Genomic DNA, 16,499 nt, shown 5'->3' with positions numbered 1-16,499 from the left:
GTACAGGAAATGAGTCAAATTGGAAAGCAAGATTTGTAGTTACTAATTATTGGTGCTAAATAATTCAAATGTATTATCTTTCAGAAGACAGATTAAAATATATTTTTTAAGAATGGTAAAACTGAGGGGGGAGAATTTTAAGTGATGTGCACAAACACCTACATGGTTTAAAAGCTACACTGAAGATATGAAAAATAATTTGAGTGATTATTATCTTGACTTCTCTAAAAGTAGTACCCAATTAGAACCCTTTCAAATGCACAGGAGAGAGGCTAACTCATTACATGCAATAGACATCCTTGGCATTAGGGTTTTCTAGGGTATCTTGTTGCCACCTAGTACAAGTTATCAAGAAACAATGGAAACTCCCATTTTATTCTAAATTGTTTCTCTTATGAGATAATTCAGAATGTAACTAATCTGTTTCTGTAAAAAATGGTATACACATTTACTGACAGGGCTCTTACAAAGCCTCTGCAAACAATAATCATTTTTTCTGGGCCAATATTTCTAAACTAAAAATTAAGGAAACAATTTAGATAAGTTAAAAAGTGATTTTAAATAAAAATATAAAAAGAAAATATTATGAATATATACTAATCACTGTTTTTTAAAAAAAAATAGGATTAACTTAATCAAAACCAGGAGCTGATAGAATTGTGGTACCTCAGTTCAAAAAAATTTGGGCATCGTGGTAAACTACATTAAAATTTGGAGATAAAATTCTGAGTTTACTTAACTGTGTGTGGGGACTGCCTTCTTTTGATAAGAGAATTGCTTTGAATATATACAAGTCTTGTTTCACACTAAAATCAGAAATGTAAAATCAGCAAACTGTTAGGGATCAAAAAATCATAATAGATTTTCCCAGATAACAAAGTATAATGCTGTGTTTTTAATTTTTACAAACCATGTACATCTTTGAATTTTATACCCAATCATGAGGACACAAAGCAGAAGGAAAATGCATACAAAAGCTATTAAAAATTATGAAGACAGAGGGTTGGGAATGTAGCTCAGTGGCACAGCATCTGCCTGGCAAGCACTAGTACCTGAGTTCGATTCCCAGTACCAAAAAAAAATCTGGCTGGAGATTTAGCTCAGTGGTGCCATGTCTGCCTTGCAAGTACAAGGTCTTGAGTTAGATCCTAGAGACCAAAAATAAAAATTATGAAGAAAACTCAGAAACATGAAAAATGTGAATAATGCATGCTGAGTTTAAAATCAGAGATTGAAGAAAAGTGGGTATACTTTTGGCCTGCTCCAGATATACTTGTGTTCTTCTGCCAAGGGCTCAACTGCAAGATGGTAGGGTAGCCCCATAGGCTTCCTGCCTCTAAGCCCTTAGCACATGGATTTTACACGTAATTAACTAAAGAAATCAAATACCATGCTCAAGAACTAAAATATCAGATGAGAAAATGTAAGTTCTAATGAAAATTCATATAAATGCTAGTGCTTTCAGTATAGAGCTTTCAAATGTATTCCTTTCTAAAAAGAAAAGCATGGTAAGAAACTAGATTCCCAAGACAAAGATCTAAAAATCTCCCTACTTTACTTTCAACCAGAAATCAAGAAGTAACAGTATACAAAAGAAAAGAAAAATGTGCTATTTACAGAGTCTGAAGTTCTATTACGAAAATCCCCTTGCCAAAAGGCCAAATATTAACATAAAACATCATCTGGATATATATGTGAATGCAAAGGAATGAAAACTAAAAATCTACATATAAACGTTTATATAAATTTAAAACAAAGTTTTAAAACATCTGTTTAAAAAATAAAGACTCCCAACTATTTTATAGTGTTTTCACACAGACATGGTTTGGCATTCATTATAAACCTCATTCTAATAATAAAAGAAAACCCAACTATTCATAAATAATTTTCAGTTACTAGCTTTTAAAAATTTGCTACAATATTATTTTTTCTAAGTATGTCTATTTTACTCCTTACCTTAAGTGGTAAAGTATGAAAATGACATCATAATACCTTGTAAAGCCTTTTCTTATTAATTCAGAAGGAGAGTAAATGACAAGCAACTTGTACATGTTAACATTAAATATCTAAAAGTCAGATAATATAAAAACCAATAACTATCCTGCGAACTCTAGACTGACAGTATCTTAATTAAGTTTTAAAAAACATTCTTTCCATTCCTTTAAAGTAATTACAACCAATCAACTCTATTACTTCTTGTCTTTCATAATCAAGAAGATATTAATGAAAAACAATCTAAGGAGAAGTGCTTAGGAGGGGAAAACTCTTAATAGCCCAATAATGTTGATTAAAATTTGATAATTAAAAGGGAGAAAAGGGTACTGTACTAACTTTTGTAGAAAGAGAACCCATCATGTCTTATGCATTCCAGATAGTTCAGCACTGAGTAACTGCAATAACATATTCACATTCATAGTCAAGGACAAAACACGAGGGAGGAAGTGAGTTCCCTCCCACTGTCCTTTGGCAGGGCACTTTTACTTTATTTTGGTTTGACTTTGGACTAACTCAGTATTTTCCTGATTAGCTTGAAATGACTGCTTTTTATGTTTCTAAACCATACATTTTTTGTGTATTTGTGTTACTGTTATGCCACAATCTTACCCTAAAATTAATTTTTCTGTATTAATTTCTTATCCATAAGAGATGCTAATTCTTTTAAGCACCTGAAAATTTTAAAAATCTACTTTCACTACAACTATACTTTGTCTACAAGTAAACAAATATTTGTTTAATTAAAAATTGCATTCGCTGATTTTAATAAGGACAGTATGATAATAGATAAAAGAATGACCTTGATTTTAGAATGTATACCTTAAAAGTAATGTAACGGACATGATGTTTGTAACTTACTCTTAAGTTTTCTCTTCCACAAAAGCTAAATTTTAAATGTGCTCCTAGCTGCATTCATGATATATTCACATGAAGTAACTCACTATTACCTTGAATGTAAAATTTTAGTCTATATGAGGTAGGACAGAAGAAATAAAACTAGGTAGAAAGATGACCAGGAAATTGAGAATTTAAAATTGTACTTTCAAGAAAAGTTGCAGCCTCAAGACCAGTTCTTTTCCTGGTTCTGGAGGCCTTCCTAGCTTGTGACCTCCTCCCCTCCCTCCATCCTTACAGAGACATACTAAATTTCTAAAGGCCCTTTACAATAGCCTATAAATTCCCGGGCACTAAACCCTTTCCACCTGCAAACTGCCCTTTCCTCCAGCCCAGAAAGCAGCTGCACTGGGGACAACCATAGCTTAACTTCAGTAACCTGTAAATTCCTGGGGAACTAAATTCTTTTCACCTGCAAATTGCCTTTTCCTCCAGCCCAGAAAGCAGCTGCACTGGGGACAGCATGTCTTATCTTCACACACATATTTCCATTTCAAACCCATGCAGATGGCTTGCACTGTAAGCTGGCAGACACTGAGAGTGCACATCCAAGATCACCAGTATTGAAGAAGCCTTTAAATGTGACCTACCCTGGCTTGTAAGGAGCCTCATTTCTCTATGCATCTGCTTTGTCCTCTATCTACCTCTACCAAATCCTTCTTGCACCTCTTTTCCTGATGTGTCCTGAAAATTCTTTTCCCAAGTCGGAAATCAGTGAACTTGCATACTTACTTTAAAAGGGTGGGTTAAGTTCCTTATTTCAGCCTCAAGGACCCTCAGACCCATCCCATGACATACATGGTATAAAAGAAGCATAAAGGCAAAGAAACACAAAGGATTTGGTTGAATTTCTATAATTAATTTTGCAGTGACCCAAAGATCAGTTTTCTAAACAATTAAAAGCATGACAACACCTCAGTTTGCATCAATGTAAAAAACCCAAAACAGAAACTGGAATTAAAAACAATACATGTGGCAGTGAACAACAACTCCTGACTGGTATCAGTAAAAGTTAGGAAAAGAAAGTACAAAATTCACCTTGAAAAGGAAGAATCTTATTAACTGGTAATTTTTACAGTAAGAAATGGAAAACAAAACAGTAGCAGTTAAAAAGAATACAGTGAAGATTCCACAAGAAATACTTAATTTTAAAACAAACTAGAGAAATGGAGGAGACAGAGGACAAAAGAAAAAGTAACAAACAGTATACCAAGAGTGTAGAAAAATGGATCCAGATAAAACAGCTGCTGTATCAGGTTCATACACAATGTCTCTTTTAAATATATCTAAAAATAACCTCTACTGTTTCTGACATTTTGCTCATTATTGAGTATCTAGTTATGTATGAAGGATGGTGATAAATAGGGGTGAGGATAGGCCTGAAAGTGGATGAATTAGATATCACCCTTGTAAAACATACAGTACAATAAGACAGGCTTTAATAACTACTATGAATTCTTTAATAGAAAAATTTAAGATCTAACCAGAGATGGAGGGGGAAGGGATGTAAAAAGAATTAAGATGTGTTATGTATGTGTACTAACTCCCCATGATCAATGTAATAATGACGTACTGCAAACATGTACTAATAAAAATTAAAAATTTAAAAAACAGAGAAGAAAAAAATCTAGTGTAGAAAGTTTTGAGTCAGGTGCACAAAGGGTTGGAAGGAAGTTGAGAGGAAATAGCATTCTAAGCAGACATATTAACAAAGCTCTATGATGGGATATTGCTAGGGAAGTTTTAGGAACTGAGTGGGTTGGGGGATGAGAAAGAAGCATGACATGGAATAAATGTATAGACTTGATGTTAACGTAACAGCAAAATATTGCTCAACTCTGGTTTGGAGGGATAAACAGCCATATATATATATATATATATATACACACACACACACACACACACACAGAGTCTGGGAAGCTTGGACTGGAGATGTGGTACAGTGATACATCATTCCTGTAATGATACCTGATACCTCTCAATATCCAAACTCTTACATATACTCCTTCCCCACTAACTAGATTTATCTTGTAACTTGCTTTGACCAAAAGGCCATCAGTAAATGTAAGCAGAAGTTTGAAAAGTACTTGCAAATTGCTGCCAGCCCTCTTGTCAACTGCTGCCCTAAAAATTGTGATCAAAGATTACATGGAGAGCAAGGTCCTAGGCCATCTACCTGTTCTTCAGTGTCCAGTAAACACTACAGCTGCCAGCTGAAAGTAACTTCATGAGTGAGTCTCAGTGATACCAGTTAACTACCCTCTGAATTCAAAGAATCACTAGAAACTGAGATTAAGTCACAAAGTCATAAGGTGGTTTACAGGTAACAGATGTAGGGAACTGTTTTAAAATACTAAAAAGATATAATATCTGTAATAGGCAGTTTCAGCTTTTTCTTTTATTCTAGTTAAAATGGACATATGCTTGAAATTGCCAGTAACGTTACCAACATTTTAAAATTACAAACCATAAAACTTTTAAACCTCACTTTCATTACCAGCACATATTTTTGAGGGAGGAGGGGAGACCATTTAAGAAACAACTTTATCAGTGTGTTGACATATAGACCAGGGCTCATTCACTAATGTACTCACAACTGCACAACAGTCTCATATGGTGCATATTAAATTCATACATTTAAAAAAACTGTAAATTACTGTATACAGTACAGACTTTTAGTACTACCTGCAAACAATCAAAATTACAGATGGTAAAACTACAAATGGCAAGGTTTAATGTATTCTGCATTTCCTACTTAATGCACAATCTTAAAAGATAAAAGTAGATGGAGACTGAGCTCATTACAGACTGGGTCGTATTTCAAATCGCTAAGGACACTGTGTTAAAAGGGCTTACAGGTGTGGTTTGCTCTTTTCTGCCTCTCCCTTTCCAGTAGCTTAAGTGGACCTTACTAAAGAAATTTTTCTTCTCTTTCCTCATCCATCACCTCTTCCCCTGCCCTCTCTTTCAAAGTCAATTAGATCATGGTAAACCTGAAAGAAATGAAGGTAGAAAGGAAGTCTCCTAGGATCCACAACTCAGCTCAACATTACCAGGTAAGACTCACAGTCCTGATAACAAAGAAAAGGAGAAAAAAATACATATACACCTGCTAGTACTCGAGCATCCTTCAGGGAACAGTCTGGAATGAGAAGGTGGAAAAGTAGGTATTTCAGCTGCTGAAAAGGATGCAGTTATTCTAAAATTTGAGAGCCAAATACCATCTGAAAATATTTCATTGTAACTGTAATAAACATATAATCCAATGTCCTAATTTTACAGATATTTATTTGCCACATGTCAGATATTATACAGCTTAAAACGAATTTCCTAATCAGTTGCTAATTTTATATGCAAGACGAACTACTCAGTAATTCATTCCAGTTCCTAATCTGCCATACTTTTGCCCTGTCCCGTCTAAATGATCCTCCAAGATATATCCCAAATATAATTTTATTCCCCTACTGTTGCCTCTTTGGTTTCTTATTTTATTTGAGGGGCAAGATGAGAGGAAGCATGGTGTTGATGGCAGTGGAATACAGAGGATTGTTGGTGAATGAGTATTATCTTTTTAAAAGAAAAAGTTCATACCGACCTAAGTTGTGTGTGCTGAGTGAAAATGCAGATTTAACCATGAAGCTCATTAAGTTTCAGGGTTCCTTACTTGGAAAAACCATTTACAAAGCTTGCCTTGTTCTCTGGTGTAAACACATGGAGGTAATGGCAACCCCAACCTCAGACCTAAGGGTCTCCTCTCTAGCTGTCACTTAAGGTGATCGCAATATGGCCAGCAAAGATGCATTATCTATTTATTTAGCTCCTGGAAATAACCTATCCTTTCCGTCCTTGACCCCATGATTTACTCAGACACAATCTTTAACTCCAAGTTAAAGAAGATGAATGCTGCCCAGCTGCTGTTAGGAGTGGTACACTATGACCAAACTCCATGGACACTTCTAGGGTGGGGAAAGTGGTTTAGCCAATAGTCATCTGGAGTTGTTCCTGGGCAAAAAACACCCTTTAAGCAAAATGAAGTAATTATTTCCATTACTAATAATTGTCAAAAAATTCTTTCACCTTCACAACTATCAATAATAAAGAAATTCTGAGCAAAATGTTAGGAGTATTTTTCTATAAAGTGATAGTTAATATTTTAGGTTGCGAGGGCCATATAGTCACTATCAATGGAGCTTTTGCAGTGCCCCAAAGCAGCCACAGATAATATGAAAATGCCTGCATTACAATAAAACTTCATTAACAAAAATGAGCAGGCTGGATCTGATTCACAAGTAATAGCTCGCCAAGCACTGTGCAAGGGGAAAGATTCTTCCTACAGAAAATATAAAATTGCTATCGTATAAAGAAGTGATCCATGAATATGTGACCAAAAGAGGAAAGATATATCAAAGAGGTATATCAGTCAATCAGTAACAGTAATAACTAATAATAAGCCATCTTTCTGAACTGTGTGGTTTATGGCATTTTCTATTTGTCATATTCTTTTCTTGTATTAAACATTCATTTTCATACTTAATTTTAGACTTTTTCTTAAGGAGAGCCCCTTCAAATTGAGTAAGCTTCAGGCCATGAAACTTGGATCAGCCTTGCTTAGGGTGAGAAAGTGATGCAATTTGTGCAATAGTATTTTCTTTCTCAAGAAAATGAACAACTATGTAAGCCAATATATTTAACTTGAAAATAACCACTTATCATACAATCTCACTCACTTAAAGCCTAAAGTTAAGCAACTTCAAAAAAACCACTAAATGAGATAGCTATGAACTATTGATAGGTATATGGAGGAAGGGGATTCTTCTTAATTCAGTGTAAAACTTCTTCAGATAAATAATTACAGAGCATTTGTTTAAATGACTGCTGTAATGGTTAGCTCACAACCTCGGGAAAAGAATATCTTACTGTCTGGTAGCTCAATTAGAAAATTCTGAATACCTACTGAACTGAAACCTGTTTTCTCCCTAGGCAGTAGGTATTTCCTTCTTTTACTTAGTATCTGTTGAGTATTTTCTATGTGACAGCCCATAGAAACAGCTAGTGTAGCTACAACGTGTAACTGTAACAACTTGGACTCAAATTAAAACATGTCATTTCTGTGACATGGTAGTAACATTTTCACATCCACAGACATAAGCCTCAAAAATGATCTCATACCATCTCTTTTTTTAGCTAAACTTTATTTTTATCATTCCTCATCTGACCTGTTTATAGATCCCTATCAATTTGGTCACTATTTTATATGTAGTCTTATCAGTGCAGAATATTAACAAAATGATGAGAGAAATACTTTGTTTCCAATCATTAAAAACATGCATATGCAGCCTCATTCTCACCTATCACATGAGATTATCTCATATCCTGATCCTCCCTAATGTGAAACACCTTTCATTCCTACAGTGTGGGACAGAGGTCTATCCAGAGAGGTCCACAGTGCCTAGGCATCTTCACTGTAGTAGTCACTGTACTGTAATCTTTTCACTTGGGTATCCTCACGAGATTGACACCACACTGAAGTTGGAGTCCGTGGGTTATTATTTCTGTATTAACCTAGCAAAATGCCAGAAACATGGTATGCAATTATTTAATTATTGAAATTAAAGTAAAAAAGTGTTAACTCTTAATCTATAAAGATAAGCAACATAAGCACATCTAACAAAGCATGGTCAGCTTTAAGAATCAGAAATCAGGAGGAGAAAGCAGTTCCTCTTTTCACTGAACCTTACCAAAACAAAACTAACAACAAAACTGACTTCAAAACGGTCAATGAACTGATGAGGTAAATAGGTCCTTTTTAACTACATGAGTGGTTAGGTTCAACACTTTTAAGTAGGTTGGAAATGCGAAGGATTAAACTGAGATACAGAATTTAAAAGGCCAGTTAGAAGCAAAAATGCTGAAAAACAATTTATTTGAAAAAAAGAACTGAACAGGAAAAATTATGATCTCTGATAATAGCTAGTAAAAAAGTTTTCACATTAGGAGGCATACATACCAATAACGCTCAGGCAAGGAAGCCCTATCAAGTGCTTCCCGGACAGCAGAGCTGCTGTAAATCCTCTCCAGACTACCAGAAAATATAGGCAAGCAACACTCAAACAATACTGCCTATGTGGAATAGCAACAAATCTACAAACAGTAAAGTAAAACTTTCTGGTTATTAGCATGAGAAACACTACAGAATCAAAAATAATATAATATGCACTAAGAAAAAAAGATATAAACCTGGCCTAGGGCTGGGGATTTGGCCCAGTGGTTCCAAGGTCCCAAGTTTGATCCCCGGTACCAAAAAAAAGAAAAAAAAAACCTGGCCTAAAAGTCATGTCTCACCATGGTCAAAAGAGAATAAATTCAGAAAACACAGTAGGATAAGTCAATATCCATCCTACAGTAAAAAAACATAAATACAATACTTTGATGCAATAAAATACAGCACAATAAAATATAAAGTACCCAAATGTTTACACAAACATCAAATAAGAGTTAAAATAATTTCAATAAAATGTTTTGTCTATTTAATGAAGGTTAAAAAAATAATAAACAAGGGTAAAGGGATAACACATTTTAGAAGCATTTATATCAAAGTCATTGAAGTATTTTAAATCTTACTAATTCAAATCTTCAGAACCCTAAAATTATCCAAAATTTATTCAGACAATTGGAATATTTTTAAATTACCAAGAAAAACACCCACTCAATTCACTAAACAAACTAGGTATACAATAGGATAGCATGCATCTGCTTAAAAAGAAGCAGCGGCTCCTTAAGCAATGATAAACAAACATGGACAAGATGCATTATATGAAAAAAAGCTGCAAAAAGAAGAGTAGAATATTACATTTGTACACAAAAACAGGAACAAGAATAACTTGCATTTGCTTATGTAAGTATGGTACTGTCTGAAAAGAGACAAATCTAGTAACAGTTGCTACCTACTTAGATTTTGCGTGTGTGAATGTTTTGAGAGGTAAGAAATGACTGGGCAAAGGTAGGATGGATAGGGAGATTTCGCTTTAGATATGTATAATTTTATTGTTAAACTATGTAAATACTTTACTTTTTCAAAGATTAAATACTGATTTGAAAAATATACGGCAGAGAAAGATCTATTCAAGTCACATTATAGTATAAGTCTGGAAAAAGAAAAGATCATTTTTCTGACCCAGAAACTGCAACCTAGGAAGAATTTTTAGCAGCTTTTAAGACTTCCTCCTTAAAAATTAAAAGAGAACACTGCTGAATAACATATTATTGTGCCTTAAAGTAATACAAAGTAAAAACTTTGGCTACAATAGAGAGATGGCCTATGTCTATGAAAAAAGCCAAAGCTCATGAATGCTTTCACAAACTTTCTCTTTGAGTCTTCTGAACTCTTAAACATGATTAATCAAGATACGCAAATATAAAATTTAACTGGCTTTGTTTTCTATATTTGCTATTTCATATTTGGCAACTCTTAATTATCTAGGCATTTCAAGACATACATCAGAGATGTATGTGCATACATATATAAACATAAGCACATTTAAATGCTAGACTTCTATATGTACAATCAAGGTGAAGGAAAGACATGCAAAGGGAAGGTTTATCTGTGAACAAATGAACAAAATATGAGAATCTGAAAGAGCAGGGTAACTACATTCTTTTTTTTTTTTTTTAAAACAAGTAACAGTTGGGCCGGGGATTTAGCTCAGTGGTTTCGCCGCCCGCTGCGCAAGAGCAAGGACCCGAGTTCAATCTCCGGTACCAAAACAAAAAAACAAAAAAACAAAAACAAAACAAAAAAAAACAAATAACAGTTAACATTCAACATTAATCCTAAGGACTTTAAGTACATCTGAGGCTGTTGTGTGCATTATGCACAAGAAGTAGGCCAAAAAAAAGCAAGAACATTTCTGGATTTTTTTTTCATGATTTACATTTCATTTACAATTTAAGACATTTAAAATTGGAAGGTAAAACAATGAGCTACTCAATTTTCAGTTATTCAATAAACTAAGTTTTATAAGTCCTCAGAAAGTTTCATAAGGCAATTTTTATCCAAAAGCATAAATCAGTATTTCTAACTTTGGTTGTTATTGCTAAATTCAATGAAGAAACATAATTAGATGTTAAGCGCAATAGCCATGAAGGAGGAGGAAGCTGACTGTGGGAAAATAAAGGTAAGTGCTGTGGATATAGCTCTGGGGTGGAGTGCTTGCCTAGCATGCTCAAGCCCCTGGAATGAATGGCCAGATCACAAAATATATAAAAATCTGATCATTTTTTTTTCTTTTAAAATATTTTTAGCGTTAACAAATCAAGAACAGAGGGGAAGTGGAGAAGAATGTGAGGATTTTATATAATACTACCTTATAAAATTATATTGTATACTATAAAAGCAAAAGAAAGCTGAAGATTTTCTATGTAAACAGAAAGGGAGACTTTTAGATATCACATACACATTTAATAATTTAAATAGTCAATATTTTTTGAAATGTTTCAATTATTTGGAAGTGATTTCACTTTAAGTCAGACCTTTTACAAAGTTACTATTCTCACAAGTCCTAGGGCAATGTGGCTGAAAGTTGGGCAGGGAGAAGGTATGGGCACTATTAGGTTCTGGAGTCATTTTTGCTTCTTGAACCTGTACTAATAAAGTAGCCACTAGTTACATGTAGCTATTTTAAGTTTAGATAAAAGAATTCACTTCCTTAATCCTGCTAGCTGTATTTCAAGTGTTCAATAACGACCATACTGGACAGTATCATAAAAAAAGTTCTACTGGAAGTAACACTCTGGAAAGTCTCAGGGAAGAGATTCTATGCAAGGACCTATTTTAAGTAAATCAAGGAAAAGTCAGAGTTGGGATCATTATACAAAGAAATGTACATAAGAAAAGGGACTAGCAAAATCATTTATTCATAAAAAGTCTGGGTAACAGACTAAATTAGAACATGGTATTAAATGTCACCATTACTATATGCAGAAAACTGAAAAACAGCTAAGAAATAAGTCATGTCTTTCAGTAGTTAATAACTTAGTGAAGGAGATGCATGAAGTATGATCTAAGTGCCAAAACGAAAGCAATAAAAGCTTTCAAGGAGTGCTGAAAAGGTAACCCTGACCTGAGGACTCGATGCTGGTGGTGAATCAGGGATGTCTGGGAAGAATATAACTGAAAGCACTGACTCTAGGACAGATTCTACCGCTCAATTACCCTGTTTCCTCATCTGTCAAAGGAGGATAATATTAATTTCATTTAGTTAATATATGTAAAGTGCTCCAAACAGTTTCTTCACCACTGAGTTATTAGGATTAAATGAAAAAATACATATAATGCATTTGGAATAGTTTGACATTAATGTACACATTTTAAAATGTGAATTATGATATCAAATTATCAGTTGCTATATTTTTAACCAGATCATTTGAAAGGTTCTAGTTCCTGGCTTACAGTAAACAGTAAAGAGGACTAATATTTCTTGTGTTTTCAGCAAGTCAGTCAAGTAAAATAAAAAGAACCCTCCTCCAAAATCTAAAAAGAAAAAACCCTCATACCTCTATTTTCTGCAAATCTGAAATATGAGTTATAACTAAAAAAGCATTTCAGTACTATAGAGAGTAAACAGTTTGAAAAATGGCATTTAACAGCAGGTTTGGTCAGTGAGAGATCAAATTAATAAACATGCATCATATCTTAATAGAATTTTCACTAGCTTCTACACACAACAGCCCTACCTGTAACAACTGCCTTTCCTCCATCCCCATAATGTAAATGTTAACAGACTCATTGTCTCTCTTAGGACAAGCACTTATACTAAATCAATTAAATTCAAATTCTCTCCCTAGAATTTAGAATTCTAGGACTGATGGGTAAGGGTGGAGATTTCAAAAGTTAAGAGAAATTCCAGTTATTCTTGTTGTTTTTCTCATAGCTTCCCAGCCTCCTACTGCTCCTGGAGCTTTACTGTTGCATTCTGGTTTGGGTTTCATGGGATCCTTTGGTAGCCAATAAATTCCTTTTGGCTTAAGCCAGCCAGAATTAGTTTTCGTTATTTGTACAAAAAGACCTTAACTAACAATGGACATCTTTAAAGTATGTATTGTGTATATTCTTCTACCTTTGAAATCTTAATAGATATCATTGAGAAATGACACACTTTTTATTATGTTTATATTACATGTAACTGTATAAATGAGATCTGAAATGTATACCCATCCTTGGCCTGAAGTAATAGGACACACTGGCCCTACTCTCCTTCATGAATTTCTTGCCTACTGTCTTTTAACATATATCCATGTTTTTTTAAAAAAGCAATAGGTTTCTAGTTGATAAAAATAAGGTTACAGTCTTCTTTAAAGATCTTTCTTAGGTTGAGTCAATCAACACTTCAATGCTCATCTCTTGCTATTAACTAATATATATCAGAGACACCAGCCCCCCCAAATATGTCATACTTCTCAGCTTTTGGTACCTGGTCTTCTGGAATATCATGTTCAAAAATTTTCAAATTTCAGATACATACCTCAGATGTTCCACTCTTATTCAAGATTTCTTGATTTCCTCAAATACTTTTACCTTGCTGTATTCCCACACTTTACTTACACATTCAGTGAGGCACATACCATTTGTTATAGGTTCTCATGTGAGGTCAGCTTCACCAATACTGTACTACCAGCCTTCAATAAATAAGAGCAACTTTTCAACTACGTACTCTTAGCCCCTAGAAAAATCATATGCATTTTGCACTCAATCATTTGCTGAATTGAAAGGGGGTGTCTTTCTTAGAATCACATTGAATATTGCTACATCACTAAAGACATCTTAAATATTTTTTCAGAGGGGTAGAAATTGTTAATCTGTATTATTAAAATTATTTGTAGCATGACAGCAGTTTTCTTCTTGGGATTTCAATTAGTCCTAAACCCAATTAATGCATGTCCATTCCTAATATTTTGAATGCTACAAGCCACAGAATCTGCTTCTACCTCAGTTTCTCCCATATAAGGGGGATATAAGAGTCTGAGGACAAAAAAGCAGACCAAAGTCAACATACCTTTTTAAAAATGCACTTCCCCACTAATTTTCAAAGCATGCCAAGGCCAGTAAGTCAGATGAGCAAAGAAGCAGGAAATACTTTCCAGTACATTCACTTAACTGAACAATTCTGTGGTTAATCAGTCTTAAAAACAGATAGTATTCCATCTTTTACGCACCTCTATGGCATATGTGCTATATATAAATATAATGCTCTACACAAAAATCAGTAAAATATTATATAATGCTCTAGTTAGTTGCTCAATAAATATTAAATCTGCTTATGATTACTGTACTTAGAAAATATAAGGCAAAAACTTCAAAGTGCTAATCTTTAAAGAAAGGGCATGACTTGAAAATCACAAAAATATACAAAGATAACAATTAAAACACATGAAATTTCACACAGAATTTACATCTCTGAAACATATTGCTATTCTAATTTACACTGGTGTAATGCTTCTAAAAAAAACCTAATAATTTTCTTGAAATATGTCTTTTTCCCAAACAAAACCAAAAATAGAAATAATAATTTCAACTGTTTAAAGCTGAAGAGTTGTGTCTTGGTTACTTCCTCACTGTTGAGACACAATACTCAACACCCACAATTTAAAGGACAAGAATTTATTTTGGCTCAGTTTGTAGTTTTCAGTCCACAGTTGGCTCCAAGGCAGGGTGGCATAGCAGAGGGCCATCACAGAGAAGAAACAGCTCATTGCATGGTGGCAGGGAGCAGAGAGTGATCAAGGGAGAAGGGAGGGAGAAACATTCTTCTAGGTCACACCCCCAGTGACCCACCTCCTCCAACCAGGCTTCACTTTCTAACATCACACTGAATTATAAACTCATCAATGGACCAATCTAGTGATGGTTAATTTTGGCCACCAGAAAGAAAAATGGGTCTTTTAAAACATATAATTTCAAAATTATATATTATCTAAAGATCTGAAAAAATATATATATATTATGTATGTATGTATGTTTCTCAGTATAGGGGCTGAAGCCAGGCTCTTCACAAGGAACTACATACTCAGTGCTTTATTATCATTATTATTATTATTATCATTATTATTATTGTTATTTTGAGATCAGGTCTGACAAAGTTGCTAAATTGGCCAGGATGGGCTTGAATTTGCAAACTTCCTGCCTCAGCCTCCCAGAGGGCTAGGATTGCAAGTGTGTGCCAAAGTTAGCATTTACCTTGTTTGTAAAACCCTGTTAAGAAAACAAAGATATTACAAAAAAATAAAATGGCTCTCATAAATATGTATGCAAAAATACAAAATACTAACAAATCAGATATAGAAATCCATAAAAAAATTATGACCAAGTTAGTTTAACTCAAGAATACAAGCTTAGCTTAACATTTTAAAAATCAATGCAATTCATCAGATTAAGAGAAGAAAAAAAATCATAGGATCAGTAAATAAAGAAAATACACAAGTAACAGTTAAGCTTAACTGTCAACTTGATCGGACTAAGACAATACTGAAAAGATGACTGGAACATGGATGCACTATGCTCATCCATAGATTAATCCACTGATGTTCATAGCTGAATGTGCTATTAGGAAGTTGGACCCAGCTGGAGGTGGGTCACTGGGGTCTCTCACTGGCACTCTTCCCCTATCCTCTGCCTCTGAGCTGCTACATATGAACTAAGCAGCTTTGTTCTGCCACACCCTTGACTGACCATGATGTTTCTAAGTTGGAGCCAGCCAACCATGGACTGCAACCTCTGAAACCATGAGCTAATGAACCTCTTCTCTCCTCTTCTAAGTTGTAAGTGCCATATTTCAGTCCCAGCAATGAAAAGCTGACTAATGCATTGTTAGAATACACATCCCTCATAATGGCCCCATGTCCAGAATATATGACATTCCTACAAATCATTAACAAACAGAAAATATCCCCTAATAAGCAAGAGACCTAAAAGAAATACTACATAAAACCAAACATACACAAATGGCCAATAAGCACATGAAAAAGTGCTCATCATCATTAGCAATTAAAAAACGACAAATAAAAAGCATGCTAAAACCATTACACATCTACTGGAATGACCAAAATTAAAAATACTGACCACACAAAATGTTGGAGAATATGTGGAGCAGCTAGAATTTTCATACACTGTTGGCAGAAGTGTAAAAACGACACAGCTGCTTGGCTGAAAGTTTCTGATAAAGGTAAATATATAGCTATAACAATGTAATTCCTCTCCTAGTGACTAACCCAAAAGAAAAAAAATGAGCCACATAAAAAGACTTATATAACACATGCAGGAGCTGTAACAGCCAAAAACTGTGAACAACTCAATTTTCATTAGAAGAATGGAGATGCAAATTGTGGCATATTCAGGAGCAGAATATTACTGACCAATTAAAAAACTGGTATCTATGCAGTAACATAAATCGCAAAACATATTAAAGGGGGCAAAACAGGCAAAACTAAGCCCTAACAATAGAAATCAGAAAGCGACTGCCAAGGGTGGGGTGGAAGGTAGGGAGAAGCAGGCATTAGAAAGTAATTAGCTAAAGCTTTGTATGGTGGCATGCACCAACAGTGCTTGGGATCTTCCT

At 34.3% G+C, this 16,499-nt stretch overlaps 1 protein-coding gene across 3 annotated transcripts in view; it reads right to left on the bottom strand.

Annotated features, from left to right (window-relative positions):
* Wasl (WASP like actin nucleation promoting factor) overlaps window positions 1-16,499 on the bottom strand; it is a 67,822-nt gene that overhangs the window by 28,840 nt on the left and 22,483 nt on the right. The window contains exon 2 of one of the 3 annotated variants that reach the window (XM_021237542.2): window positions 741-806. The exons of the other annotated variants lie outside the window; for them this stretch is intronic. Within the exon in view, the coding sequence (XP_021093201.1) occupies window positions 741-806 (66 nt within the window). The remainder of the gene's footprint in view (window positions 1-740; window positions 807-16,499) is intronic. 3 annotated transcript variants of the gene reach the window in all.

This window comes from Heterocephalus glaber, unplaced genomic scaffold (genome assembly GCF_053883595.1).
Source record: "Heterocephalus glaber isolate CG9 unplaced genomic scaffold, H.glaber_assembly_v1.0 deba00000546, whole genome shotgun sequence".
Lineage (NCBI taxonomy): Eukaryota > Metazoa > Chordata > Mammalia > Rodentia > Bathyergidae > Heterocephalus > Heterocephalus glaber.
The sequence above is the reverse complement of the archived record's forward strand: the minus strand, read 5'-3'. Positions and strand labels throughout refer to the sequence as shown.